General features: G+C 43.7%; 1 protein-coding gene across 1 annotated transcript in view; it reads right to left on the reverse strand.

Annotated features, from left to right (window-relative positions):
* Positions 1 to 27,627, reverse strand: part of LOC134439185 (cytoskeleton-associated protein 5-like) — a 67,840-nt gene that overhangs the window by 25,362 nt on the left and 14,851 nt on the right. The window contains exons 11-29 of the mRNA XM_063189070.1: positions 21,242 to 21,406; positions 19,690 to 19,818; positions 15,733 to 15,882; positions 15,226 to 15,327; positions 14,640 to 14,750; positions 14,341 to 14,433; positions 13,685 to 13,870; positions 12,523 to 12,617; positions 12,338 to 12,395; positions 11,425 to 11,550; positions 10,792 to 10,940; positions 10,285 to 10,459; positions 9,454 to 9,567; positions 7,113 to 7,241; positions 4,894 to 5,088; positions 4,197 to 4,338; positions 3,848 to 3,933; positions 615 to 737; positions 180 to 329 (exon numbers count right to left, since the gene is read on the reverse strand). Coding sequence (XP_063045140.1) covers positions 180 to 329; positions 615 to 737; positions 3,848 to 3,933; positions 4,197 to 4,338; positions 4,894 to 5,088; positions 7,113 to 7,241; positions 9,454 to 9,567; positions 10,285 to 10,459; positions 10,792 to 10,940; positions 11,425 to 11,550; positions 12,338 to 12,395; positions 12,523 to 12,617; positions 13,685 to 13,870; positions 14,341 to 14,433; positions 14,640 to 14,750; positions 15,226 to 15,327; positions 15,733 to 15,882; positions 19,690 to 19,818; positions 21,242 to 21,406 — 2,478 coding nt within the window. The remainder of the gene's footprint in view (positions 1 to 179; positions 330 to 614; positions 738 to 3,847; positions 3,934 to 4,196; positions 4,339 to 4,893; positions 5,089 to 7,112; positions 7,242 to 9,453; positions 9,568 to 10,284; positions 10,460 to 10,791; positions 10,941 to 11,424; positions 11,551 to 12,337; positions 12,396 to 12,522; positions 12,618 to 13,684; positions 13,871 to 14,340; positions 14,434 to 14,639; positions 14,751 to 15,225; positions 15,328 to 15,732; positions 15,883 to 19,689; positions 19,819 to 21,241; positions 21,407 to 27,627) is intronic.

The raw sequence follows: 27,627 nt of genomic DNA on the forward strand, positions 1-27,627 counted from the left end.
TTCCCTCTTTTAACTTGTCTTAAAGCAAGACAACGCTTAACATTAGAAATAAGACACTTTTCCACCTTTATAAACCCCAGCCAACGATTTTAACTGTATTAAGCCCCAAAATAGTGGCATACCCCTTTAATTGGCAACTGGTTGTTACAGACAGGGAGGGTTCCAGGTGGATTGGCTACCTCCATCATGGCTCCGATGGCTTTGACGTGTCGCTGGAAGTCAGCGTGGAAGAGCTCCTCCAGCAGCCACTTGGCCACGCACGGGCTCATCTGGGTCTTCAGCTGCTCAATGTACTCGTCACGCGGGGTCAAGAAGTTCCACTTCAGCACCTAAAATACACACACACACATGCAAACATGCACGCACACACACACAGTAGTTAAGTACATGTCAGTGCTTTTGTGTAAGACAAAGAGCTGGTGCATGTAAAGTATGTGAGCAAGAACACAAATAATAAGTGTGCAAAATTACACGTACACACAGTGTACAGTACGGGTTTGCTCAGACACAAACTGTGTGCGTCGTTCTCTCAGTATTTTGCTGTGCACATGTGAACAGTGTTTTGCTGCCCCCCTCTGCTCGTCACAAGTGTGTTCACTCAGTGTGAGACTTGCCTTGAGAGCCTTTTCCTCCTTGATGCGCTGCTCTTTGCCATTGGCCATCTGCAGGAACAGGGGGCCTGACTTGTCCTCCTCGGCCGCGCCTCCCTTTCCCCCAGACTTCTTACCAGCTGCCGTCTGACACATGCAACACAAAGACACATGAGATACCAGTGCTGCAGGGGAGGAAAGAAGAGAGAGAAGAAAGGAGAGAGAGAGAGAGAGAGAGAGAGAGAGAGAGAGAGAGAGAGAGAGAGAGAGAGAGAGAGAGAGAGAGCGAGAGAGAGAGAGCGAGAGAGAGAGACACAGACTCGCAGTCCAACACTGTTGGAACACCACCACCACATGGACACCACTAAAATGAATGGGACAAGCTCTTCATAAAAAGGAATAATGTGCTCAGTGCCGGAAAGCAAGAAGTAGATGAAAAACCACCACGTGAGCAAGCCAAAACCATTTTTAAACTTTAAAAAGGCAGCAGCTGCTCCGTTTAAAGACTACAGCTGTGTCTTGCCATTGCCATCATCAATAATTAAATCGCTGCGTGAGCGGTGCACACAGGAACCCTGTAGAAGGGGATTCAATCGCCCATATGAATGGAGGGCAGCTCGGTCTGACCTTTTAGAAATGACACCAGTGCCGTGTACGCTTCACACTCAGACACTCGCTCAGTCAGTTCGTATCAGAGTGGCTGGGGAGCTAAACAAAAAGCCTGCTGAGCTGTCACCAACTCCAGTCAGAGGGATGAATCATAACAGCACACTAAAGAGGAAAAAAAATAAAAACTGTCTAGAAGGGCCAATATCACTTTGCTTGATATGAGTTTGTTTATCTGTTGGTATTGGAGGCGCTGGCTGCGCTTTCAGCAGTAGCCAAAATATCAGCTCGGTGTCTAACCCTCCATGAAAAAGCCAGATGTGTCCACCGAGGTGTGAGAAATAGAGAAAACGAAAGTGGCAAAGATTGTGATCCGAGGCTTGAGGAGCCAGACTAAACCCCTTTGTGCATGCCAATGAAAGTGAGACGAGACGCCTCCTCTCATCTTACTGTATGAACAGTTTTCAGACCCCAGCCTAATGCATTCACCTACACAGGGAATCAAAGTGATAAGCCTTAATCCAAAATTCTAATCTACACAAATACACAAGCATGTTACGCGTGTCAGATCAGAGGGCATTGATTTGGCACAAATATTAGAGCGGGCTAAAAAAAAAAAAAAAAGATGTTTGTCTTGGCATCTAACGAGAAATCCATGAGTAGTCTGCATATACAGTAGACCAAGGCTATTCAATTGGAGGTCTCAGGGCCAGATCCGGCCCTTGCATGGCAAGTGTCTGGCCCGCCTCAAGTTTTGAACAAAATGAAAACATAGGTGCGCGCTATCTATATATGCTATTACGTTCGGCCCTTTTTTGTGGGGAATTTGATAAACTGGCCCTCAGTGACTTTTAATTGAATACCCCTGCAGTAGACCACTATAAGGTGCTGGAAACAGGAGGGCCTACAGGTTGGGCATGGGTGCTTTTTTGGTCAGTCTGAAAACAGTTTGAAGAAGGCCAGGCAGCCGATAGGTCACTTGAAAGGAGACATAGAACAGAGTGTGCAGCATCTTTAGAAAAACTAAACCACGTGCAATATTTTGTTTATCCATTTGTTTGTTTTCTAAGAGGTCTGAGAACAGTAAGTTCCGGACAGCAGGGCTTGACATTGACACCAACCGGCCAAATGCTGGTAAAACGTGCCTGTGGCTAGTAATACTTTCAGTGTCACTACTCACTAGCCATTTTGGCAGGTGTCTTATTCCTTTGTATGACATCAGAGTAGGCTAAAGTCTGCTGTTTGGCCCTTGTGTACCAATTGTTTGGATATAAGTTGAACAAAAAAAGCTCAATTTCTCAGGTTGGGTTGATCTATTTCCATGTAGAAAGTTTTCTTGCTTTAGCACCTCATCTTCTGAGGTTAGATGTAAAGTACCATGATAAATAAAAAACAATATCACATTTGTGGCTAGTAGAATAGCTGAGTGGCTAATGACTCCGGAAAACCACTAGCCACAGTGGCCGTTGAAAAAAAGTTAATGTCAAGCCCTGCCGAACAGGGGCCCACCACAGGCTACCTTCTGCTTAGTGCTCTTCCCCTTGGAGCCGTTTTTACCCTCGTTCCAACTACCATCCATGCTGCTGTTAGCGCTCTTGTTCAGGTCCACGGACCGTCTCTAAATAGGACACGACACACTTCATCAGTAAACACAGATGAAGGTCACACCCTAAACGGTCAACATAGCATAGTGGCATTATATACTGTATATCAGTCATGTCAGAGAGAGTGAACACAAAAAAATTATATCGAAAAGTCACAGCACAAATTGATGGTAATTGTAAACATGGTTTGTAAAACCAACAGACGAGTACTGACCATGACGTGTTTAAAATGTCATAGACAGGACCTCTAATGTAAAAACATCTTGTGATAAAAAAAAAGCCGTTAATTATTGCGATGCACTGCAATATGTAAGGGTTAACGTTCGGCGAGAAGGTCGCTACCGTGGAATAGCAGCACGACAGAGAGAATCTTTAGACCCCGACGCGGAGCGGAGGGGTCTTGTTCTCTCTGAAGTGCTGCTATTCCACAAAGCGACCGACTCGCCGAAAGTTAACCCGCTTATTATATGGATATACTTAAATGATTCACACATGCGGGGACATTTCTTTAGACCTATTTAATGTTAAGATTGTTGCTGCGCAAAACAAAACAGTGCCGTTGTGGAACACCGCTAGGCAACAGCTAGGTAGGCTAGCCAGGACAACAGGTGTTGTCTATCACAGCAGCTGATTAGAGTGACAAAAGACCGGACCCCCTGCGGAGTGATATGAAACATTCGCTTTAGCCACTGACTTGTATACAAGCCAGTGGCTTTAGCAGTGAACGTCTTGTTGCCATTGACAGCGGTAGCCAGGACAACGGGTGCTGTCTATCACAGCAGCCGATTAGAGTCTTGTTGAAAAGTCGTTTTAGCAGTGAAAAGTCTTGTTGCCATTGACAGCGGTCTGTTATAGACCAACCCGTCCGTTATCGAAAAATAACAGACGTCCGAACGTTGGGGAGCCCCGTTGAAATGAATGGAGCATTCGACAGATGACGTCACAACCCTATAATATAGCCGTTTAATGCAGTTCATTATTGTGATGCACTACAATAGCCGTTTAATGCAAACAAAGACGCTGGATGAATGGTGAGTGGGAATGTACCTTGCTTTTGTCTGCTCCTGCCGACTTGGCTCTCTTGGGCTCAGAGGCCTCAGGCTCCACCACGGCTGGCGGTGGCTTGCTCGACTCTACATGAGACAGAGAGAAATAGAGAAATAGAGAAAGGGAGAGAGGGAGAGAGGGAGAGAGAGAGAGAGAGAGAGAGAGAGAGAGAGAGAGAGAGAGAGAGCTCATAAAAACACGTCTCGGGCATCTTTACATGTTTCTGTACCAGTGAATAGGGTGTTGATCTCAAACTGGTAAATGTAAAATGCAGTGAAGTGGTATGCCGTAAATAAGTAGTGGCAGTATATATGTTGATGCACACTTCTCAGCTACTGTATAAACAAACCTGTGGAGGTCTTGGGTGCCGCAGCGGCAGGTTTAGCTGGAGCTGCCTTAGCTGGAGCTGCCTTAGCTGGGGCTGCAGGCTTGGCAGGCATGAGAGGTCTGGCCTTCTCCAGTAAGCCCTGCACCGTGGTTTTAGACACCGGCTGCAACACAAGGTTTCAAACAAAAGGGAAAATAAAAAAGAAGAGAAAAAAGGAAGAGAGTTTAATCGACCTGTACAGTGGTTATTATTAAAGATGCACTGTGTAAGATGTGGCCAGAATAGGTATTGCAGCTATGCTTCTCATTGAAATTGTGCTGCCTATTGCCAAATTTGATCTTTTCATGAATATTCACTGAGTAATAAACTAGTATTTACTAGTATGAGCAAAGTTCCAGTAAGTTTTGCAGCTAAAAATGTCTTATGTCTGGAAATTCAAAATGCCGGACCATGGAAAAGATCCCACTTTCATGTATGAAAAGTGTAATTTTCCCAGTCATATTGAATACCTAGAATTTGAGGGTGGTGGTAAGCATTTTTAAAAAGGTAACATTTGTGAATGGGCACCAGGGATTCTGGAAATGAACTACTAAAAATATTACACGGTGCACCTTTATAGGTACACAAGTTTAACATTGGTATTAACCACCTGCTTTGTTTTTTTTATAAACTCAATAAAATAGAAATACTAGTACAAGATGAGCACCACCCAGGTTACCTTGAGTTTGCCAGTGGCCTTGTTCATCTTGTCGAAGCCCAGGTGCATCATGAAGGTGGGAAGGGCCTCCTGGGCCTTCTTGCGCACGTCTGCGTTGCGGTCCTCCAGGCAGGTGTACAGGTGCGGCATGCACAGCGCCAGGTCTGATGGCGCCACCCGCAGGGTTGGAAGCTTCTCTGCAAGCCAGCCCAGCAGCTGTAGGAGAGGACAGGGCAAGGCAAAGCAAACACACCCGAGTTAGAGCCTCTGCTCCCCACTCTCGGGCACATGTGAATGATAACAACACCCCCCCCGCGCCCCCTTTTCAAGTATCCCTTAATTAGTTACACCCATAGGAGGTAGAACATAAGACTGGAGAGCCACGCCCCCAGTTGTCACGGCAATCCAGGCATGAGATGAGACATAAATGAATCCTACCAAAAATAAAATAAATACAGACTGACAAGTGTTATGTTGTCAGCTTCCCAGCCCAGCTTGCCTGGCTACAATGCACAGCCAGAGAAACTCTGGGGCGATATGGTTATGTGGCACCACTCTGTGGCCATATGGTGGTGTGGCACCCTTTGTTACACCAGAGACATTGGAAAAGCTAGGGGGGAAAAAAATCAAGGCTGTTTTTTTCCGGGATCCATGTGACGCCAGGTGAACGCCCCTTTAGGAGACCAGCAGAGGTTGAGAACTAATGGCGGTAGCACACTGAGGGTGCATCCCAATATGTGTCCTTGCCTCCTCCACTTGTGCTTGTCTCGTCATCCCGCCTCCTGGCCCCTCCTCCGTGGAGAAAACGATAAAGTTTCCCAGCGGTCAGCCTCGCCACAACAACTTTTGAGGGACTGTTTTTCATTCACCATCCCAATTGCAAATGAGAAAAAGACTTTACAATTGAGCTTTTGCAAGATATTGAAATATAATGCTGTTGTCAGTGATGTCATCATGACGAGAAGCAAGTGGAGGAGGCAAGTGGAGGAGGCAAGGTCACATATTGGGATGCACCCTACATTTTGGTTACACCCTCCCATATTCCCCTCAGTGACCCCACCCCTCCCCTCCCCTCCAAGTACTCCCCCCAAACACAGCTGGGTTACAACCTTCCCTCTTCGTCCCTCCCCTGTCCCCCAGCTCTAAAGGACTCTCCCAATAAAAGGCAAAGAAGGACGACGAGGTGACAAGTCAACATAACGGCCAGACACGGCCCATGACATTTACATGTGGCCATGATTGAGTGCCCCACTGCGGCCCTCAGAACCTGCTCAAGGGGGACGAGCGAGGCGTTCACGGGGGACAGAGGGAAGGTGGAACTGTAAATCGCAGGAGCTTCACAAAGCAACCAAAGCTGCTTTATGGACAGGCGCACCCCGTCATTGCTTATATGGTATATTGTGGCGGTGTAAACAGAAATATATCGATGAATCGATCCTATGACTGATGATTTAAGCGAATTGCATCGTATCGTGGGGCATTCTTGAGTATTGAAAATAATCGAATCGCTGACCCCTGTCCAATGCCCTTGCTCCATAGCATAAAAGAAGTGGAAAGTAATTGGAAAATAATCAAATCCTCGCTTTAAGAAATCAATACCGTATCGTAATAGAGGCTGTGATTTACACCCCTAGCATATTGTACAAGCCGTTAGATCATTTTGGTGTTGGGACATTAGTAATGATTAACGCAAACAAACGTGTGCGTTTGATGCAATATTGACAAAACGACAAGGGGCAATCATTTGAACTTCCATCCTGAGGTCAAACAATAGTGGAAAGCATTAATGAGAGCCCTGTTGGCCATCTGCCCCCTCCGTAAATGATACCGCGCCAGTATTGTGCAAAGTGCTCAGTAGTCCTGAAAAAAGTATGGGCACTCGGTCGCACGAAGTGGCATGCATGATTTAATCACACAGCAAGCATGTCCCAAGCCTTATAGGTCTGTTTCACAGTTCCCAAAAAGGTGGAAATCTAAAGACATTAGGAATCAGCCCTGCAAACTCGTCGTATTTTGAAGAGACAAATCGAAGCACCATAGTTTGATATCGAAGTCCGTAATGGTCCCCCCCCCCAAAAAAAAACGTTCCGGTTCTGCACGATTCACGTGAATTACCTAATTGGCCGAGAAAAAAAGCGACCAAAAAGCGACAAGTTTGCAGGTATGATGAATGTAAAAAGCCAGACGGGGTCCGAGAGTGTGTGAAAGGGTGCATGTGAGTGCATGTGAGTGTCTTGAACCTCTTGTCGTAGGAAGGGGTTCTCCTTCTTGAGCTCCTCGCTAAGCTCCTCCCCCTCTAGCCAGTCCTTCACGCCCGTCTGCTCCACCCAGGCATTCAGGGTAGTCAGCGCTGCAGCACGCACAGTATTCTGGGAAGGTGGAAAGAAAACACAAAGGGGACAATAATTAACATACCTGCCAACCTTTAAAAAAAAATTTGAGTAGCAACTTATCGCGGCGCGGCAATTCACGGCGCAACAACTTGGCATGGCAAAGCAACGGGGTCGCCGGCGGGCCCATCTGAGAGGCTACTTTGTTTTGCATAGTCTGCCCTACACCTAGGGTTGCCAAATGTCAACAGGGAAGATATGAGACACTTCATTCAGGCAGGGGGGTCCTCCCCCAGAAAAAAAATGCTTTTCTTAGATGCAATTTCCTGCATTTTAATGCATTTTAGCCTAACATCCCGTGTATCTGGCAAATAGTTTATCTTGCTCTTCACAGTACTTTGAACTACCATAATGTATTAAACTTTCATGAAAGATTTTTGTTTTGTTTGTTTCACACCATAACACCAATAAAATGCTATGATATAGTGTGCTGGAGGCCTCTAAATTAACTTTACTGATCATCAGCCAATATGGCTGTTAATCTTACTAGTCAAACATACCACCAGTCTGGCTAGTAGGCCTAAGTGGCTATTAAGTTATCCTATGTACCAGCCAAACAGAGCATTTGGTCACTTTGGGGGGTGTTGGAGCTGGAATTGAGTATGAAATTGAAGCATTTGCTGATTATTTTTTGGCTGTAGAAGGTACATGTAGGAAAATGTATAATTTGATTATAAAATACCGAGGCATTTCAGTGATTTTTATGAACAAAAAGTTGAATTGTAATGATTCTTACATCATCTCCCCCAATATTAATAAATGGTGATGTTGTCACCTACTGTGAAGAAGCATCAGCAGTAGAGAAAAGGATGAAGACAAGTGTTATCTAAGCTAGGATAATATCAGGTTAATATTATTACATTGGGGGCTAACATCAAAATAACACTTTCAGCATTCATTCAGTACAACCTAGTGGCTCTACTGAGGGACTGGGGCTAATGGCCAATGCTTTTGGAACTTCCACGGTAACTGTTGAGGGGGCATCGCTTCTTTTTTTCACTTCTCTGCATAATAGTAGGCCTATCTACCCTCATCTGCCGTCATGAGTTGGCTATTGTTCACTGTTCGGCACATACATGATGATAGGAGAATAGATTTTATTAATAGATTCACGTGATTACGGATAGTAGTCGTGGAGTGGTGCATATTTGGTATGACGCACGACCTGTTACACCTGTTCACAGAATGGGCCATGACTCAGGGGGGAACAGTATCCCTATACGGTGTCATGGTAGGTTATGGATGTAGACCTACTCCGAGCACAACCGTTAGAACTATCGCTTTATTTTCCCGAGTTAAAATGATCCGGCGCAAAGGGAAACCGAATTTAGTTTGCTGCTAATCTGCTTATTTATAGCGCGGTCATCGACACATGTTCTCATTCGAAGTAATCTCGTGTCGGTCCAATATCAAAACAAGCGACAACATAGGCCTATTGCCGTCAAATACGGCGAAACATTGGGTGAATCATTACGACAGACCTCGGCCTTTATTTATTTTCATAAGTTTAGGGATTTAGCAACTGGACGCAATTCACTATTCCCATACAGGCTACCTTTCTCAAAGTCCATTTACCTTTGAAACGGTGATTTTGACGGTGCTCACTTGTAAAACTACAGCGACAGTACCAAGATGGATAATACATGACGACAGGAGGAGGACACTTGTTTCAGAGATTATAGGAGTACATTAACCAGTCTCTCTGCTTGTGTGATTAGATTTCGAAGCAAACTTTCTGTCGGCAGCTGATGCCTCGACTCGAGAGGAGCGCAGCATAACAAATGAAGACATCCAAACTAATTCTAGCGCTCTGATTGGTCAATATTCCCCCCCACACGTTGCTGGCCAATGGAAAGGCCACAAGCAGAGCCATGTCTACGGCTCTGTCTGGTTGCAAGTCTACAGAGCAATTTATAAGGGCCCACTTTGCTATTGGTTTTTCGCGTATTTTGAAGTGACAGCGCCGTAGTTTGATGTCAAAATCCGTATCTGCTACACAAAATGCGTAATGGTCGGCAGGTATGAATTAAGAGATAGTATAGCATCTCTAGCCTAAAACTTTGGTTTGGTTGGCTAAAAAGTTTTTGGTAGAAGATTTGATGACCCCTAACAAGCAAGACCTCTCGAGATCTGAACGCTATGAACTGTGTGTGTGTGTGTGTGTGTGTGTGTGTGTGTGTGTGTGGCCGACCTTGCTGTCTGCCAGCACGGTGATGATGGGGATGCCAAGGTCCTTGATGTGCTGCTTCAGGGCGGGCCCCATTGCCGTGGCGATCTGTTGCATGATGGACAGACTCTGGATCACCTACACACAGGCAACACACACAGACAACAACATGGTTAGACATCACAGGCAACACACATAGACAACATGGTTAGGCATCACACAGGCAACAGGGGAAGCAATGAGTACTCGTGTTTCATTCCCAAGGTCCAAAAGCAGTTAAGTGGTAAACAGACAGCAACCGCTAGGCATCACACAAGTTGGCATTTTTTTCTTTTTTTAAACTGATTTTAAAACGATTCGCACATTAATTTCCGATAATCGATTCGTCCGTCCAAAGACCGATTTTTTTATAATAATTATTTATTACTGTATTAGAATTAATTTCCCCTGCCGTTAACCTTTTCATCAGTCTTTCTGTCATCAGTAACTATCAATACTTTTGCTTACGGTAATATCAATAGAATATTGCTTCTCTACATAGTCATGAAATGAAGGAAACAGCTCAAATTAAAATCGTATGGAATCGGAAATCAGATCGAATCGGATTGAATTGGAGCGAATCTGGAAAAAAAAGATGATTCTGAAACTTGAAAATCAGAATCGAATCGATTCTTGAAATTTGAATCGATACCCAGCTCTAGTAAAGCCACACCAAAACATTACTTTAGGCAATGACTGTGCGTAAACAATTAGAATCACTGCATATAATGCGTTTTAGAAAAGCCTTTTAGAGTTACAAAGACGCTCTAGATTACCAATAACTCCCTTATGGAATTTCACAATGGAAAAGCCTACCAGTATCTTGTTGGAGTCGGAGAGTCGGCCTTTGAGTGCCAGGGGCAGGTCCCCGATGGTGGGCTTGATGAACTTTGCCTCGGAGATGACCGCTGCTGCCTCGTCCAGCCCCTCCTTACGCACCTTCCAGTTCTTGTCTCCGATCTTCGACACCATGTCTGAGGTGATCTTGTCACTGTTTACAGGATATGTGAATATTTATACTTTTTCTACTGGTTGTTCAGTGAAGAAATGCAATTTTAGACAGAAGTAACTCGTCACTTGTGACCAAGATCAGGGCCTCATCGCCTGCCCTTGGTATGAGGTCAAGATATCTACCTTTTACTCCCATTTTATGTAAAATCACTGTACATCACATCAAGCGAACAGAACACAAAAATCAACAACATTCAATGTGAGGGGAAATTCACATGCTTAATATAGAAATTAATAGAGATACACAAACTGATGAAAATGAAGAGATGCACAATTCTCTAATCAAAATAAAAGAATGAGTTATTTCCCAACCTGATGTTAGTTCTTGGGAGGAGGTCCATGACGTCTCCTGCGCCCCCTTCCTGTTCGCTATGCTCCAGCTCCCCCTCATCTCCCTCTGAGTCACCGGCTCCCTTCTTAGACACGCCCCTAATGGGGGCCGGGGGAGTCTGGCCCTTCATCTACAACACCGCACACATACAGACAACACAAGGTTGGCAATAGGGCCGAAAATGTATCGAAATCGCAATAAAGAGTGGCGATATCCGCATCGCGAAAATGACTTAATTACAGCTAACAAAATATTTCTGCGCAGTCCAATCACCAGGTGAAGATCAACAAATGCGCAAGAAGCCCGTCATGACCAAAGCCACCCCCCCACACAGGCCGACAAATTAGTGACAAGAAAAACACTCGACTATATTTCTAAATATTGTTCTAAACTTTCGTTATCGAGGTATTGCATACTGTTATCGCATACCTTTTTTTTTCTGATATCGTGCAGCCCTAGTTGCTAAAACACTTAAGTTTGGTGGACATGTTCAAATAAATATAAATGATAAAAATGGAAAAAGGGGGAAACAAACCCACATCTCAGTACTTTCAGTTTTCAAGTCAAGCTGAGTTTGAATGGCCAAACAAAAAACACACACACACACGGTTTACCTTTTCAAACTCTGAGTCTATCTGAGAGAGCAGAGCGGCCTTCTCGTCCTCAAAGAACATCCTGAGTGGAGCGCCCATGTACAGGAACATCACGCCCAGCAGAGTAATGGCCGAAGTCCTCACACTCTGCAAGGACACACACACACACACACACACACACACACACACACACACACACACACACACACACACACACACACACACACACACACACACACACACACACACACACACACACACACACACACACACACACACACACACACACACACACTTTTACTATTATTCTGGAGGGGCAGAAGAACTCAACAGCCCTGTGCAAGAGGTTGCCTTAAGGACACACACATTGAATGCTATACAGACTTATTGGCAAGGGCAGTGTGCACGCACACGCCTTTTTCTGCTCCCGCAACAGAACAGACACATTTACATTTCTGCAACTACAACAAAGTTTTTTTTCCTCCCCTCCCTCTCTTAATAATCTCCATAAAACTGATTCTGCATTCACACCTCACACACGGCACGGACATCCACAGTACGTCCACAGAATGTGTCCGTTATCAGTCCGAAACGGTTAGAATGCATGAAACAAATAATGCCTTGCACACAGGAACGCGGTGTAAGCGCGGCGCATGTCCGTCCTGACCGGACATGTCCGCGATGCTCCTTGAAAATAGAACTCGAGTCTATATCCTGCGCGGACGTCCGCGTTCAATGCGCGGCTCCCATTGAAAATGGGATAGAACGTGGACGTTGACTGTGCGGTGTGAAAGGCAGCCCGCGAACCTCTCGGATTCGCACTGCTCACGGAGACGTTAAGGAAACGTGCCGTCCCTGTGTGCATGTACCGTGAGGGAGAGGGAGGTGGGAGAGCAGAGCATACAGCAGAGCGGAGACTAATATAATGACTCACCGGATTACTGGCTCCCAGGGCCGTCTTGACATTATTGATGAAGGACTTAACATTTATGCTGCGGGAGACAGGAACAGAGCAGACAGCATCATTTGAATTTCAAATCAAATCTGACTCACTGGGGAAGAAGGAGGAAAGAAGAATAGCTTTGACATGCAAGACGTGAGGCATTCTCTCTCTCTCACCCTGTAAATCCAAAGTCTTTAATGGCACCAGTCAGCCAGTTCAGGGTCTCCGCCTGGATCTTGGGGTTCTTCTGAGCAAAGGCCGCAGACACAGCCTGTAGTAGACAGCATGAATTTTACACAACGACCACGTTAAAGCCACACTAAGTAGTATTTTTCTACATTTTCTGGTTGCCCTACAGGTTGGATGCTGAATTGTTCCTCATAAAAAGTCAGGAGTGGGACTGTCCCTTTGGGTATTTCTCAAAACCTAGTCTGCACACTTTCAAGTGTGCTCAGCCTAATTAGTCACGCACAGTGATTGGATACTCCATAGAGTTCACCAAAGAGTATCCAATCACTAGACATGACTAATTAGGCTGAGCACACTTGGAAGTGTGCAGACTAGTTTTTGAGAAATACCCATAGTCTTAGCGTGAAGCTACGTTCACACACAACGCTGCTAGTTACTAGCTTCTCGCTCACCTACTCGCCAGTCACTCATGGAACGTTCGCTAAACATTCCCGCGGCTTTAACTGCCAATGCACAGGCGAGAAGTACCGAACTCTGCATTCCAATTGGTCACTTGCCTCGCTTGAAGTTAAAATATTTTCAACTCGGGATCTGCCCACATCGCATCGCTTGTACACTACTCGCCTCCGCGCAAGAACACACAGACATTCTATTGACTTAATTCGCTGAGCGAGTAACGTGTGAACCAGGCTTAAAGGTTTTGGTAACATCATTTAAAGGCTCAAAAACAACTTCTTGCCCAATCAAGGCAAAGTGGTAATAGTAGCATAGATGTAATTTAGGCCTCAACTATATCTCAAAACCTATGGAATTCATCACAGACGACATCACACCACTTCCACACCACCCCTCTGATGAAGGCTACAGAGGCAAAGTAGTCCCAACTTGTCAAAGTAGCCTCCATTTGGTAGAGTGTTGGAAAATTTACATTTTTGCATTGGGCAATGTATTGCATTGCAAAATGCATTTTATACAGTTCGAAAAAGTATGTTCTGAAAATATTTGAATCGCAAGAATTCACACATGGGTGATAGGACCTCTGAACAGTCATTTTCAATAATAATAATAATAATAAAATGACAAAGTCAAATCCGATTAGCAAATAAACTCTTCAAATCCATCCCAACAGGCTCCATCTACTAAAATCACCTGCTCTGCAGTCCAAGGTAATGAGCAGGCCTCCGCCACAGCGCTCAGGGCATCCTTGGCGTTCCCGCCGCACTTCACGTCCCCGATCTTATCCACCAGCGCGTCCAGCACCGCCTGGGCTGAGGTCTTGGAGAAGTGGCCCCTCTGGGCCACCGTAGCCACCACCTGCAGCTTCAACTGCATCACCTGGGGGACAGCGGGACAAATATTAGCCTGATTATCATCGACTGTCAAATCTCTTCGAGACTTGGTCTGACCAAGAGCATGACAATTAACGTTTCCCAAACGGCATGGTTGACCCGCCTCCCAAGATTTGCTAATGGTTGACAGGTGTCGGACAAAGTGGGTGGAGTTCACGATTTTTCGGGAGATCAGAAACGATATTTGCATTGCTCTTGGCCTGACTAGAAGCAACACGGATGATGTTGCACCACAAGGAGGTCATGGCTAGACAAAAACCACAACAGAATTACACCAGCCCAACAGGATGCGATTAAGCACCGAAGCTACAGTAGACAACTCAGAGCAGACAACAGAACAACAGAATGCAGTCATCTGGGTTTCAGCACATTACCATAATTAAAATGCCAACACACTGAATGCACGTGCTTGAAAAGCATTCAACTATTGTGTGAAGATGTGCGTGTGCGAGTTACCTGGAAGTTGGTCTCCTTCCAGCCAGGTTTCTTGGCTAGAATGCGCACGAGAGCTTGGCAGGGCATCTCGCTCGGATCCATGAGCTCCACAGCCTGCAGCGTGGAGGGAGAGGGAGAGAGAGAGAGAGAGAGAGAGAACCCATTTAACACCAGGGAGAACACACACACTGACCCAGTGACGCCACGCTAAAAACGTGCACGCACACACACACACACCAAGCATTCACGCTCGCGTGCGCACACACAAACACACAGTCTTGCAAACCAAACACACACCACACACTGATATCAAATGTCACCTTGTGAAACTCCTCCATGCTGGCCAGTCTGTCCTTCCAGTTGGAGCTGTCCAGCTGCTGCACACAGGAGGCCGGGAGCACAGCGGCGGCTCTCTCCTCACACACCTCGGCCTGCACAACACACACACACACACACACAATCAACCATGTGCATGATCAGACACAAACACACCTCCAAAGAGGGACACTGCCCAAACCACTCCACGCACACACTGAGACACACACAACCATTGTTCAATCCATAATCACACACACACACACACACACACACACACACACACACACACACACACACACACACACACACACACACACACACAGACACACACAGACACAGTGCCCAAACCACTCCATGCACACACTGAGACACACACCCACACACACAACCATTGTTCAATCCATAATCATACATGCACAAGCACAAGCACAAGCACAAGCACACACACACGCACCTACAAAGAGGGACACTGCCCAAACCACTCCATGCACACACACGGAGACCAATTTCCAATTCAATCAGAAGTGATAAATAACACAAATGGCAGCATAAACAGCAGCTGGCTGGCAGAGAAACAAAAGCACTCACGGACAGCTCCGTCTCCACCGTCTCAGCTTTCTTGGCTGGAGCGGACTTCTTGGCTGCTCCTCCACCTCCTGCTGCTGCCTTTCCCTTCTTGCCAGCTGCAGACTGAACGGTGTAAACACACACACACACACTTTGTTTCCGAGTGCAATTATTCGTGGATAACGAGATTGACGATATCGTACAAAAAACAAGTACATGTAATGACGTGTAGTGAAGAGATAAAATTTCTAATTCAGCAACATTGGATGACAACTGAAGGGTATGATGATGGTGATGTGCTATGTAAATTGATCGATTGACAAAAAGTGTCTGAAGTCTGCGTGTGTTGACATTACATTACGTTACATTACACTTAAGCTCAGGCTTTTTATCCAAAATGATGTACAGCTTATTTAGGTACAGGGTATTGGTTACAGTCCCTGGAGCAATGTGGGGTTCGGTGCCTTGCTCAAGAGCACTTCAGCCATGGATAGAGGTGTAGGGAGAGGTAAAGGTGGGACTACTGACTGTGGCTGCGGGAGCCTTCTTGGGTGGGGCGGCGGGGGCCTTCTGGGGGGGCTTCTCCACCGCAGGGGCGGGGGCACTGGCAGCAGCAGGAGCAGAGCCACCACTCTTCTTCCCTCCGGCCAGCTCCACCTTATCTGCACACTCCTTTATCTGTAGTATTCACAAGGACAGAAGAGGGCACATACCGGTAGTCTTAAAAGGTGCACTGTGTAGAATGTGGCCAGAATGGGTACTGCAACTATGACGCTCATTACAACTGGTATCCATCTATTGCCAAATTTGATCTTTTCATGAATCTTTACAGTAATAAAGTAATATTTACTAGTATGGCCAAAGTACATTGATGTTTGCGGCTAAAAAATTGGAAATTCATGTATGAAAAGTGCAATTTTCCCAGTCATAATGAATACTTGAATTTGATGGTGGTGGTAAGTATTCATGAAAAAGGTAACATTAGATGGTGGTAGTAAATATTCATGAAGAAGGTAACATTAGTGAATGGGCAGCATGAATTCTGGAAATAAACAACTAAAAATCTTACACAGTGCACCTTTAAAGGGACACTGTGTGAGATTTTTTGTTGTTTATTTCCAGAATTCATGCTGCCCATTCACTAATGTTACCTTTTTCATGGATACTTACCACAAGCATCAAATTCTAAGTATTCATTATGACTGGAAAAATTGCACTTTTCATACATGAAATGGGGGATCTTCTCCATGGTCCGCCATTTTGAATTTCCAAAAATAGCCATTTTTAGCTGCAAAAATGACTGTACTTGGACCATACTAGAAAATATTTGTTTATTGGGAGGGAACGTGGAAAACAGCGATCCTAGCGGTTACGTTCCAAACACCAGGGCGATCCTATTGAAATTCCCATAGACGAGTTTTTTAAAAAATCCCACGAAGATATGACTAGGAACTATAACACCAGCATTTTTCAGCGTACACAATAGGATGAACTACTACCTGTGAAAATCTTAAGTCATTTTTTGCCCTTTTAAGAAAAATTGAAATTGTGCAAATCTGGTCGGAAACTGACTACAGCTCCCAGCATGCTCTGCTTCGCGCCTCGTTGACAACACAGAGGAACAAATGAACGCGAATGAACGCAAGTTCTTCGCATATCTTCACATTCTTGTAATCCTGTGAGTTCCACATTGTCTTCTTATTACACATATATACACGCGATCATTTTGGTTTGGTTTTAACTTCTCCAGTAGATATGATGGCTTCTGTGGTGACGAGTAACCACCTCTCTGGCTCATGTTTGGCTATGCTAATTTGACTATGCTAATTACATGGAGTAAACACGTCACACATGCCAGTCAGTGTAGTTCTGTATTAGCTTTTTAAAGAATATTAAAATCAGTTCAGATCAGTGAAAAACCGAACATTTTACCACCTGATTCGATAAAACGGACCAACATGCCTATAATATGACTGCCACTACTTCTACTTCGTCGTCAGGGCCGAGATGTAATTTTTCAAAGAAAAAACCCATTCATTTGTTGCAGGGGCTTGGAACGTTGCCAGCAGGGGGCGATGAGATTACTTTCCCTCCCTATTACTTAGTAAACTTCCATGTAAAGATCAAATTTGGCAATAGGCAGCCCAGTTTCAATGAGCAGCATAGTTGCAGTACCCTTTTTGACCATTTCCTGAACAGTGTCCCTTTAAGTCATTGCAACAGTTCAACAGCATGGCAGTTATCACAACTAGGAGACATTACATCATTTAACAACGACATTTTTATCAAAATATGCTGGCAACATATACTGTATATAATTACAATGATGTTTTAGAAAAAATATTCTGGTAACTACATATAAGCATACCTGCCAACCTTTAAAAAAAAATTTGAGTAGCAACTTATCGCGGCGCGGCAATTCACGGCGCAACAACTTGGCATGGCAAAGCAACGGGGTCGCCGGCGGGCCCATCTGAGAGGCTACTTTGTTTTGCATAGTCTGCCCTACACCTAGGGTTGCCAAATGTCAACAGGGAAGATATGAGACACTTCATTCAGGCAGGGGGGTCCTCCCCCAGAAAAAAAATGCTTTTCTTAGATGCAATTTCCTGCATTTTAATGCATTTTAGCCTAACATCCCGTGTATCTGGCAAATAGTTTATCTTGCTCTTCACAGTACTTTGAACTACCATAATGTATTAAACTTTCATGAAAGATTTTTGTTTTGTTTGTTTCACACCATAACACCAATAAAATGCTATGATATAGTGTGCTGGAGGCCTCTAAATTAACTTTACTGATCATCAGCCAATATGGCTGTTAATCTTACTAGTCAAACATACCACCAGTCTGGCTAGTAGGCCTAAGTGGCTATTAAGTTATCCTATGTACCAGCCAAACAGAGCATTTGGTCACTTGGGGGGTGTTGGAGCTGGAATTGAGTATGAAATTGAAGCATTTGCTGATTATTTTTTGGCTGTAGAAGGTACATGTAGGAAAATGTATAATTTGATTATAAAATACCGAGGCATTTCAGTGATTTTTATGAACAAAAAGTTGAATTGTAATGATTCTTACATCATCTCCCCCAATATTAATAAATGGTGATGTTGTCACCTACTGTGAAGAAGCATCAGCAGTAGAGAAAAAGATAAAGACAAGTGTTATCTAAGCTAGGATAATATCAGGTTAATATTATTACGTTGGGGGCAACATCAAAATCACACTTTCAGCATTCATTCAGTACAACCTAGTGGCTCTACTGAGGGACGGGGGCTAATGGCCAATGCTTTTGGAACTTCCACGGTAACTGTTGAGGGGCATCGCTTCTTTTTTTCACTTCTCTGCATAATAGTAGGCCTATCTACCCTCATCTGCCGTCATGAGTTGGCTATTGTTCACTGTTCGGCACATACATGATGATAGGAGAATAGATTTTATTAATAGATTCACGTGATTACGGATAGTAGTCGTGGAGTGGTGCATATTTGGTATGACGCACGACCTGTTACACCTGTTCACAGAATGGGCCATGACTCAGGGGGGAACAGTATCCCTATACGGTGTCATGGTAGGTTATGGATGTAGACCTACTCCGAGCACAACCGTTAGAACTATCGCTTTATTTTCCCGAGTTAAAATGATCCGGCGCAAAGGGAAACCGAATTTAGTTTGCTGCTAATCTGCTAATTTATAGCGCGGTCATCGACACATTTTCTCATTCGGAAGTAATCTCGTGTCGGTCCAATATCAAAACAAGCAACAACATATTGCCGTCAAATACGGCGAAACATTGGGTGAATCATTACGACAGACCTCTGCCTTTATTTATTTTCATAAGTTTAGGGATTTAGCAACTGGACGCAATTCACTATTCCCATACAGGCTACCTTTCTCAAAGTCCATTACCTTTGAAACGGTGATTTTGACGGTGCTCACTTGTAAAACTACAGCGACAGTACCAAGATGGATAATACATGACGACAGGAGGAGGACACTTGTTTCAGAGATTATAGGAGTACATTAACCAGTCTCTCTGCTTGTGTGATTAGACTTCGAAGCAAACTTTCTGGCGGCAGCTGATGCCTCGACTCGGGAGGAGCGCAGCATAACAAATGAAGACATCCAAACTAGTTCTAGCGCTCTGATTGGTCAATATTCCCCCCACACGTTGCTGGCCAATGGAAAGGCCAGCGCCATGTCTACGGCTCTGTCTGGTTGCAAGTCTACAGAGCAATTTATAAGGGCCCACTTTGCTATTGGTTTTTCGCGTATTTTGAAGTGACAGCGCCGTAGTTTGATGTCAAAATCCGTATCTGCTACACAAAATGCGTAATGGTCGGCAGGTATGTATAAGCACAGTGCAATGGCAAGGTAGTATAATATTGCTTCCTTAGAAAAAGGGCCCCAACATCACTCTGCAAGAAATTACCCAAATAATCCACATTGGACACTAAGCAGAGCACTGATACTGCATGTACTTACCCTGGCCAGTTTGATTTTGTCAACGTCTACCAAGAAGGGGTTCACTGCACGTTCCCCCAAAACCTTCATCGCGGTACCAAGGGCCTCGAAAGCTGCGTCTCGAACCTCAGGGGCGCTGTCATTCGCTTGCTACACAGGACGGAACAGGAACAGGTTCAACGAGATGTCTCACTGTGCAATACAAGTCCAACACACTGCTTCTGATTTTTCCATTACACTGCATATTACAAGAATGTTGACTGACTTTACGGTGCAACATTCAAAGCATGCATGGGCAACCGGAAAAATAAAATGCATTGATTTGCTGGGTGCAAGATTTAAGCACTGATAGTAGTTAAGCGGCGTACACACACATTACTAGCTTCTCGCTTGCTCGCCTACTCGCCACCCTTTCATGAAACGTTCGCTGAAAGTTCCCGCGGCTTTAACTGCCAATGTACAGGCGAGAAATACCGAGCTCTGCATTCCAATTGGTTACTCGTCTACTCGCCTCGCTCGAAGTTAAAATATTTTCAACTCGGGATCCGCCCACATCATATCACTTGTACACTACTCGCCTGCTAGTCTCGCTGGAACACATTGACATTCTATTGAGTTCATTTGCTGAGCGAGTAACTAGCAGCAACGTGTGTGTACGGCCCTTTATTCCACTCCTTCACCAAGTTATTATTGTATGAAAAGACTTTTGTATGGTTTAGATACTGCTGTGCAGTTTAAATGTACAAGGCTGAACGTGTTTAACAAACGAGAGACTCAGAAAGCTACTGTCGCTGTTCTTTTCAATAATTACTGTTTCCATTGGTACTGTTTCCATCTGGAAACAGAGCCAGACCTGAATGGAAAAGATATGGATTGGAAAATGGAGTCCATAGGGCTAAATGCAAGAAAAAAAAAATGCTACTGCCATTTCCAGTCAAAAATCTCAAAAATAAAATATTCCTGGTCAGAACTATGGCTGGTGTTATACAAGAGCCTGAATTGTCATTTTTTCAGGTGTCTAGTTTTTCCAGCAGGGCAGAAGATTTTGACCTGTACTTGATGGCATTCTGCTAATGTTTATGGATTTGGCCTCATGAACTGAGCTTGCTAACCCAGTATATAATGATCTGGTGGCACACAAAAATCTAAACTCAAACTGAATATCAAAATTTCTGGGCAAAAAATTATACAACGAGAAATTATGGTTGTAGGAAACTCCATTGACACCCATTCATCTTTCACTTGGCCACGATAGCCAACTACTGCAGTACCACCCCTGACCACCAGATAGTGCTCATTCTCATAGCTTCCAGGTTCTCTGCCACTCTAGAGTCTAGAGTCTGTCTGTCTGCATGGGAAAGTAAGAAACCTAATTTCAATTCCTTGTATGACCAGCACATGTAAAGAAATTGACAATAAAACCGACTTGACTTGACTTGTCGTCAATGACATCACAAGGCCACAAGCGCATGGGAGGACGGGAGTCGGGATGATGAAAAGAACCCTGTGTTGTGTGTGTGTGTGTGTGTGTGTGTGTGTGTGTGTGTGTGTGTCTGTTTGCATCCTGTCCCACCTTCAAGAGGGCAGCGGAGAAGGTCTTGAGCAGGCTCTTTGGCAGGGTGGCGGCGGTGCATCGGCGGAAACTTCTGGACAGGAAGAGGGCGGCCTGCTGCCTGATGGAGGGGTTCTTGTTCTCCATCACGGTCAGAATACTCTCACTCAGGTTCTGAAGGGTAGTCTGCAGGGGAGACATCAATACAGAGTAAATTTAAAAAAAGATTTAGAAATACCAAGGCACTCATCTTCTTTGTAATTAAAATGCCCTTATTTTGTTGGGCATAGCATGATGAAGACTTCACGCCGAAACGTGTCAAAGTATTTTAATCAAGCTATGCCCAACAAAATAAAGGCATTTTAATTACAAAGAAGATGAGTGCCTTGGTATTTCTAAAACTTTTTTGAAATCAACCAAGCCTGTCACCAAAGAGCACCATCTTAAAAAAATAGACAGTTCCAAGAAGCACTCCAACTGGACTTCATTCTAAATACAGAGTAAGACAGGGGCAGCCGTGGCCTAGTGATTAGAGAGTGGTTAGAGCCTAGAGAGTTGGTCTTTCAATCTAGGGGCTGCAGGTTTGAATCCCCCCCTGACCTCTCCCTATCTCCATTCACAGCTGAAGTGCCCTTGAGAAAGGCACCTAACCCCACATTGCTCCAGGGACTGTAACCAATACCCTGACAAATAATAACTGCAAATCGCTTTGAATAAAATGAAAGTGTCAGCTAAGTGTAATGTAATGTAAGACCAGAGACGGTGAAAAGGCAGAACCTGGAAAATCTTTCCCCTAGCAGCTTTTCTTTCTTTCTCTTTCGTTTCCTTTCTTTTTGATTTTGCTATTTTTTTGTGAAGCACATTGAGTTGCACTTGTGAAATGCACTATACAAATAAACTAGTGATGTGTATGCTGAACACAAAAATTCACTCGTTTACCACCACACGTGCTTAACACCATCTAAAGCTAATTTGTTTATCTTGGTCTCATCAGACCATACGACATGGTTCCAGTGATCCATATCCTCGGTCTGTTAATCTTTAGATGGCGTCAAACAAGTGAGTTTTACAAAAAAAAGTGCATCATCTGGCTAATCAACCATGGTTGTGGGACTGACATTGTTTGGGGGTGTATGAATGCGGTCAACATTGGAAATCTGAATTACACCTAAAGAAGCATGCATGTCAACATGCACTGTGACTACAGAAGCAGATCATGATACTCTCCATAGGATTTCATTCAAAACTCACACCCATCTATTTTAGCCAGGTGCAGACTCAAAATGTAAAATTTCAATGTGGAGAAAGGTTGAAACATACACCGATGACCTCCCTTTTAATCCCTTTTCATTTCGAAATGAAAAAAATGCAGTTGCTGCCAAAGGTGGTTCTACAAAGTATTAAGCAAAGGCTGTGAATACTTATTAAAATTAAAAAACAAAAATCATATTTGCATAAATGTTCAAAAACTCTGAACAAGAACTCTTTTTTTCACATGGTCATAATGGGGTATTTATCTTACATTTTGAGGACAGAGATTAATTCAATACAATTTGGAATAAGGCTGTAACGTAATAAAATGCGGAAAAAGTGAAGTGCTGTGAATACTTTCCGGATGCACTGTATATAGGTCTGTGTGCCCAACCCTAAACTCATGCATGTGCTGAACGCAATGGCGCACCCACCAATCATCATGAGCGAAGTGGTCCCGGATATGATGTGAATTTGTGAAAATGGCGACGAGGAAGTGCCTTACTAATCGGCGAAGCTAACCAGCCAAATCCTGACCTCCTGGCAGGGTTCCCACTCTAATTCAGATATAACATTCCATGATTTTCCATGACTTTCCAGACCCAAAAAACAGAATTTCCATGACCACTTCCGTAAAAAGAAAGGACATTAAACAAAAGATTGTCTTCAACGCCAACGCAGAGCCATCGCCAGACTTAGGTGGGCTCATTGCATTCTAGAATGTTGCACATTACAGCGTGAAATCAAGCCGTCTCTGGCGAAGAGTTCTAGTATAACCAGTAGGAAACAATGTTATACACCAAACAAAAATGTTTTTGCTTCTACACAACTGTTAAGAAAATTCCATGATATTCCATGCCTGTGCATGCAAAATGGTAAAATTCCATGACTTTCCATGACTGTAAAAACTTTTATGAAATTCCATGATATTCCAGAAATTCCTATTGAGGAGGAAGCGTGGGAAGAGATAGTGAAGAAAGTAGGTTGGTCTGTGAGGGATGCTGTTAATAAATTCACACAATACAAGGTCATTCATATAGGCCTTGAGCCAGAAGCCAAAAATTGACCTCTCGCAATCGAACGGGTGGGCAAGTTCTAATCTGTTTTTTTGACTTCTTGGACATCTCAAGTTAACAGTTTGGCATGATAACCATTGCAAACAGGTAGCTTTTTGGTAGTTATCATGTGTTGAAATGGTGGACCAGTAAAATGGAAATGTGAAAAATCGTTATTGTGGTTCTTTGTTATTATGTAGTTTGTTGACCACACAGGGTGCTTAAATGACCTCAGGGATGCTTTCCCTTCTATCAGGACCCTACAGGAGTTGTTAGACCACACTAATAGGCTAATAGAATCACCTCAGCAATATGTGAATGACAAAATGTGATAAAATATGAAATCCGTTTTTGTTTTTATTAAGCTTATTATTATTACATTTCCCCCAACAGTAAAACAAAAACAAAAAACATAATAAACAAACACATACTAACATGTGATAACCATACTGTACATTAACATGGCATGATAACCATTGCAAACAGGTAGTTAGTGAATGATCATGCATTGAAATGGTGGACCAGTAAAACGGAAATGTGAAAACTGTATTGTTTTTTGTCATTATGCAGTTTGTTGACCACACAGGGTGCCTACATTTCCTCAGGGATGCTTTCCATTCAATCAAGACCCTAAAGAGGTTGTTAGACCATACCAATTGACCTAATAGAATCACCAAAGCAATATGTGATTGACAAAATGTGATAAAAATGACAACATATGAAATCTTCTTTTTTTTCTTAACTTTTCCTGCAACAGCAAGAATAAATAAAGAGCATTATTTCAGTCCTCAGGATCTGACTCAGTCTAGTAAATATCTGTAAATATGTCACCATGATTATCCTCTTCATGCTGATATACACATGTTTGAAGTTTTCAGAGGGTTGTGCAGCATTTCCAGCTACTTCTCAGACACTGGCAATCCAGCAGTTTACATTGATGGCTGTACTTGCAAGACATCAGTTGTAACACTGACTCAGGGGCTGAATATCCCCACATCCACTGTATAGTGAGATGGACATTTTCATCGTTGGCCCAGACAACTACTACTACTACTACTACTACTACTACTACTACTACTACTACTACTACTACTACTAGCAGGATCTGATATCACCAAGTAATAAGTCGTCCTGGATCAACATCAAAGCGTTGATCCAGGATCAACATTTTAGCCGGCCAATCAGAAGTCAGCAGCAAGAGAAGAGCCCGCCTACTCCATAAAGTCGGACACGTGAAGGACCAGCGAGTGGAGTTGGTGTCAAAACGATAAGTTTGTCCTCAAGTTTGGGCTTTATTTGACAGTAGGCGTTTCATTTCAAAGCATCTACGAGTGCAGATATGTCTTATGAGCAGGAAGACTCGTGTTATTACGGTGCCAATGTATTTTCTTTCGTAAAAACAATACGATAGTTAATAGTTAACTACCATAACAGTTTATCTAGTTAGCATAACTACCCAGTACAACGAACAGCTAATAATGTGACATGTACGTGTGCATTTATTGTTTTGGCAAATATTGTTAATCACCGTCGTCACATACATTTCGTCTTGACATCTGGTGAAGAGGGCAAAAAAGTCTTGGGCTGGGTGCAAGAAGCTACATTTAGAACAGAACGAGTACAAAACCTTCTATTTACTCTCAATGGGGAAAACGCACTGTAACACCATGCTAGGTCCGATAAGGTTTTCATATCGAGTAGACATCTGTAAATAAGGCGTGTGATTTATTGTTTTAGGATGGGGCTCCGTTTAAGCCATTAAATCTTAATCTGCACGCACATAACCCTGCTTCCCTGGCTGGTCGTAATGGTTCAAAGCACCTACGTGCAACTTTGAAGTTGCAATGCATCCTCCTGTCACTTTCGAGCAGCTACCGGTAAAATTAGCTAAACCCTCGCTCTCGTACCCGAAACGGCATCATCACCAGTGGTGGTGGGCAGTAATGCATTACAAAAGTAATTAATTACCTCTACTGTAATGCATTACAGGGCAAAAATCTGTAATATTAACTTAGTTACAATGCTAAATAACCTAAGTTACATTCAGTGTGGTGGGTCAGAAATAAGCTATTCCTGAACCTGGTAGCTTTTAGTGTGCATGCTGCCAAAACACCTCTTGGGTGGGAGGTAAAAGTAATGACTCATGAGCTTGATTTTTCACTGCAATAAATTGCCAGTTCCATATTTAGGCCTAGGCCTACAGTTCTTTTGGTGAAAGTAACTAAAGTAATGCAAAAGTAGTTTACTGCCTTATATTTTAAATATAGTAATGTTGTAGTGTAAGGGATTATTTTGAAAAGACAGTAACATAACATGTAAGCTTAATCAGTAGTGCATTACAGTTTTTGAGTAACTTGCCCAACACTAATCATCACACATACGACATGCATTTCATTTTATTATAACCAGGGTGCCATTTGTAGGCGGGGATTGTCCCCCCTTGTGGTCTTGATATCGCCACTTTTTCTACATGCTTTTATCACAGTTCAATGTAATTCCATTGATATCGCTTACAATCTTAAACATATCCCTCCTTCTGGTTTTCCAGATCACAAATCACAAATCACACCCTGATTATAACCATTGCATTACTCTGGTTATACAGTAGCCTACTACTTTTCATTACATGTAATGATGTAGAGATCTAGAGCTAATATAATGCTTCTCCCAGTAGGCCTAGTGGATCCACACCGTGACCTAGTGCACCGGACCCTGTTGAGATGCAGCCACCTCAACTTCATGAAGAAACGGCAAGATGTGAGTTAACAGAGCATATGCTATACCTGCTAAGTGTGAGATTACACTAGTAATGCTCTTGTAGCCTATGCGCCTACCCATGTTTCATGTTCAAGCCATATGTCAACCAACTGTTAGATATCTACAATGATCATTATGGGCTAAATAAATTATACAAAGGACCAAGGTTTGACATCCCTGCTCCATGAGAAAGGCCTATACTTTGCACAACCTGGAGTGAATGCCTACTGTGTCTTTTGTTTCCTGCTAATAAACACAACATTCTTTTGCAACTTTACCTGTCATTTCAGTCAGATGACTACACCGTTTCAGATCTACTCATCTCGCTCACCTGTCCACCTGGATGAAGGATCACACTCTGCAGCTGAACATGTCCAAAACCAAGCTCCCAATCAAATTGTTCTAGGTTAATCTCTAACAACAAACTTTTTCTTCACACATTGTGCCTTGCTGATTTTGTTTGTTTGCATTATAGTCCCAAGATGGAGCAAACAACACAGGTGTTGACATTATATAGCATGGGCAGCTTATGATGAGGAGGGCCATGTTTTTTTCAGCACCAGCATCAGGAGTTCACATGACCATGGATCTGACTCCAATTTACAGAGTTGGTTGCTCTCTGACTGCCCATATTGTTTGGAAGGAATAGAATACTCTACCTGTATACTCAATACTCTATTGGGCAGTCATGGGTAAGCAGTTAGGGTGTCAGACTTGTAGCCCAAAAGTTGCCGGTTCAACTCCCGACCCGCCAGGTTGGTGGGGGGAGTAATAAACCAGTGCTCGCCCCCATCCTCCTCCATGACTGAGTTACCCTGAGCATGGTACCGTCCCGCCTTGCTCCCTTGGGGCACCATTGAGGGCTGCCCCCTTGCACGGATGAGACATGAATGCAATTTCATAGTGTGCAGTGTTCACTTGCATGCTGTGTCACAATGACAATGTGAGTTGGAGTTTCCAAATTGGGCTTTCACTTTCACGCTTTCACTCTATTGGCCTACAGTATAATTACAACAGATTGATTCAGTAATCGTGTTTAAAAAATGTGTCCATTATTTTCTTAATTAGGCCTACTGTTTTATCTATAGGGCGCATTGAGTGAGGAGGCGGGCTGCATGTGGCCCCCGGCATCCATTTGCCCATCCCTGTTGTAGAGTGAACTACACAGGGATTGTTGTCTATAGCAGTGGTTCTTAACCTGAGGTGGGGGCACCCCCTCGGGGTTCGCCAGTCATTTCAGGGGGTGTGCGGAATTTTGTTAGTGTTGAGGTTGTGACCAAAATTCTGTTTGGGAACATTAAAATTAGGCCAAATCAGAACCAAATTAAAAAATATATGGTCCCC

The sequence above is a fragment of the Engraulis encrasicolus genome, chromosome 22 (genome assembly GCF_034702125.1).
Source record: "Engraulis encrasicolus isolate BLACKSEA-1 chromosome 22, IST_EnEncr_1.0, whole genome shotgun sequence".
NCBI lineage: Eukaryota > Metazoa > Chordata > Actinopteri > Clupeiformes > Engraulidae > Engraulis > Engraulis encrasicolus.